General features: G+C 32.9%; 1 protein-coding gene across 1 annotated transcript; it reads right to left on the reverse strand.

The window, feature by feature from the left end:
- Positions 1-549: 549 nt before the first annotated feature.
- LOC105763153 (uncharacterized) lies at positions 550-1,337 on the reverse strand. The gene has a single exon (XM_012581278.2). It carries the CDS (start codon positions 1,170-1,172, stop codon positions 909-911), a length of 264 nt encoding a protein of 87 aa, XP_012436732.1. The 5' UTR covers positions 1,173-1,337; the 3' UTR covers positions 550-908.
- Between the last annotated feature and the right edge of the window lie 2,378 nt (positions 1,338-3,715).

Consider the following 3,715-nt stretch of genomic DNA (forward strand, 5'->3'; position numbering starts at 1 on the left):
TCCAATTTGATCAAATAAATTATTAAAAATTCATAAAAGTAAAAATATTTTAAAAATAGAGAAAACCTATTAAACCAAGTTTTTAGCTCGGTTCAACCAAGCTATATTGGGTCAATTAGTTCAACCGGTATCTCAACCGGGTTCCCAGTCCAACCTATTCAACCGACCAATCTAGTTCTGAAAACATTTGTTTTGATTCATAAAGGAACTTTTTCAATCTTGTCAGGTCAAGCAAAGAGACGGTGAAATTTTAAAACAAAATTAATCGCTAGCGTCTCAATCTCAAAAAGGTGAATTTTGAGTATTTTTAATATTATTAGATATTATAAAAGAAAAAGAATAAAAAATAAAGAGAAAAATAATGTAAAAGAAAAAAATTCAAAATAATTTTTAACTATATAACATTTAGATCTAAAATGTGTACCAAAAACATAGTTGAGGTAAAAATGTTTTAAAATTAACTTAGTTTGACTAACAGTTAACCTAATATGGAAAAAAAATTAATAGTTTAGGTTCTAGTTGTTCAAAAAGATATTAAGCACCAAAATGTAAAAAAGTCGTATAATTGAAGTAGTGAATTAAACATGTAAATAATAAGAGAGAATTGGGTTGTCCTTAACCGTCATCAGCCATACCATACGCGTACTCTGAACTCTCTGGCTGCCCAACATGCAGCTTTTTATGATTTCATATACATACACATCTCACATTCAAAGACCATTGCCTCTGCCCTTCACATCCATTTATTACACCGTAGTTTTACATCAAAGCAGTACAGATCAATGATTATGATTTGATTTGCAATTTTACATCAAAACAAAGGAATAAATCATTATGGATATATGAATGAATAAAATAAGAAGCAGTTAAGGAAAAGCCAAAAGCAACATAAACAAAGTCTAATAATCCTAGTGCTTTTGGGTAGTTTTATGATACTTGTCTTTGATCCATTGAAGCCCCGAAGAGGTTCCTTGTTTGACCTTCTTCATCCCAGTTGAAGCCACAGCTTTGGTCTTCTCAAGCCCATCCCCGACCTTCTGCTTGTACTTGGCGGTTGCCCCACTGCTGCTGCTTTTCTTCTTGTTTGCAGCACCGTTGGAAGCCGCTGGATCGCTGTAGTCCCATTGGTCTGCCCAGGATGATCCATTGCCGTACGAGTTGTTTCCTTCCATTTGCTCTTTTTTTTTCTTTTCTTTTCTTTTCTTTCTGTATTGACAGATTGAAGGGGGGCGGGGTTCGGTTTTCAGCTGAGAATTCTAAGAATAATAATATAGATTGAATTTAGGCAAGGATTGGGAAGTATTTTGTTAGGGGGGAAGGCGTGCTTTGAATTTGATGGGAACTCAAGTCCCTATTTTATAGGCGTTAATCCAACAAAGAAAACTGGGCTGTATCCAGGAATGGGACCCAGCTGCAATTAATCAATTTGTATTATTATATTACCTATAACCGAAATGCCAAAAATAACCTCCTTTTTATCTAATGCTTTCTTAGTATACTAGGTTTTGTAAATTAAAATAAGGCCATTTTTTAATTTTTATAAGCAAATGTTTTGTTTATTTTTATTTTTAAAAGATAATTATTTAATACATTAATTGTGTAAAATTTTAACTTCACAAGTGATTGAGATTTTGTCATGCAACAAAAATTAAAATATATATATGTGATAAAATCTCAATTCTTTTTGAAGATAAATATTTTCATAGCTTATATATAAAATATTTAATTTTTTTAAAATACAATTTAAGAATACATGACAAAATTAAACTCCACTTATAAAATTGTTTTTAAATATCCTTTTTGTTGCCTTTTATCTTAAATTTTTATTATCATTGATAGTAAAGAGGATAAAGGATTTAAAAAAGAAAAAGCAGGAAGGGTAGTGTAGTCAAACGCATAAACTTCAATAAATTAATAAAAAAGAAGAAGCGCGTAGTTATATTGGGGTTCTGGAATTATCCAAAAAAAAATAGGGTGGATTAATTTGACCGTGATCTCTTACGTTACACGGTTACGCAGGATGTATGGAAAGTTCTGTTTAAGAAGCTTCCGCAATCGTCATTGCGTATGCCTTCGCCTTTTGATCTCGTCCAACTACTCTTACATTGCCACCTTTATATACGTTGGACTGTTCTAACTCAGAATTCAGGTACTTTCTAGAAAACATGCTATTTAAACACTGCTACCAAAAACGCTGTTGTCGTTTGGTCCTCTGCCACCGGCTTCATTTTGAGCTGGTACCAATAATAACATTCCCAAAACCAAAAACATGTCACTCACATTCTAAATCCAATTAAAAAAAATATGTCACTAGTAAATTTTTAAATTTAAAAAATTAAAAATATTTATTAAATTATTTGATAGGTTATATTTTGATCGTTCAATTTTTTAAAATTACAAACTGATCAGTACATTATTTGAAAATTTTATTTAAGTATTGACTTGTTAAATCTTTAATGGATGACTAATGTGACTATTAAATTAATGTTTATATAATATAATATGTTAATAATATTATTTATATAACTTTCACCTGGCTTAAAAAAATAGTTCGGGTGCTTTTTATCCTTTAATGAATTAACCTAATCTAAATTACTTTCTTTTAGGTTTTTTAAGAACGTCCTTAATGATTTTAGTATTTTTAGAGAAAATAGATTATGATTTAATAATTTAGTGACTTAAATAAAAAATTTTAAATAATTCAATGACTATTTTGTAACTTTTCAAAGATAATTGATCAAGCTGCAAACTTACTAATAGTTTATCTTAAAAGAAATTAAACAACCTCAAATATATTTTTTTGTGAACTATAAAAGAAGAGCAAAGCTCTAATAGCAATGCGACTAGCACGATTCTAACTCAAGCCATACCTAAAACGGTAAACATCCTAATCATCAATCCCAAATAATCAACATTCAAAAGAGGAATAAAATCCCACCTTGTCATCCTCTTGAAGAACCTGACAGACTATCCTGGCGTTATACTTCAACCGGAACTTTCACCATCAAAAGTACCTTCAAAATGTTGAAGGAGGAGTCTTGGAGTCCCAAAGATGAGCTATGGAAGAAAGCGTGGAAATTCCCAGGACCGTAAAGAGTTCGTTTTTTCTTCTGGATTGTCCTTAAGAAAAGACTCCTTACCAATGCAGAATGAGCTAGGCGCGGACTAGTAGAGGACCCTTCTTGCTCAATTTGCGGGCATGCGTTTGAAGATATCTTACACGTCATCTGAGACTGCACAATAGCTAAAGAAGTTTGGAAATAGGTAATCCCGAGAACTCAATAGTTTAACTTTTTTCTAACACTTTGCTCGAATGGTTGTCTCTTAATCTACAAGTCAACCCTAATTCCCATGGTGGGGAAACTAGTTGGGCATGCCACTTCGGACTATTGGCTTGGCGCCTATGGAAGAATCGTAACCTCTTCATTTTTCAAGGAAAATCGTGGAGCCGAGGGGAGATAATTAAAACCTTGGTGTCTTCGGCCAAGCATTTCTCCTTGGCAAGCAGACTAGTTGCGGATGCTGAAATCAAATCAATCTGTGGAGAACCATTGGTAAGAGAGTGGACTTATCTTAACACAGATGGTGTCGTTCGAGTGGACTCAGGGGCTGCAGCTGCAGGAAGAGTGCTACGAGACAGAAATGGAAAGTGGATCCTAGGTTACAACAAATACCTAGGAAATTGTTCGATCCTTGATGCGGAACTTTGGGGTAT

Source organism: Gossypium raimondii, chromosome 12 (genome assembly GCF_025698545.1).
Source record: "Gossypium raimondii isolate GPD5lz chromosome 12, ASM2569854v1, whole genome shotgun sequence".
Taxonomy (NCBI): Eukaryota; Viridiplantae; Streptophyta; class Magnoliopsida; order Malvales; family Malvaceae; genus Gossypium; species Gossypium raimondii.

Excerpts from the sequence above, each read along its gene's own strand:
- LOC105763153 (XM_012581278.2), bottom strand. The coding sequence starts at position 1,172 with ATGGAAGGAAACAACTCGTACGGCAATGGATCATCCTGGGCAGACCAA.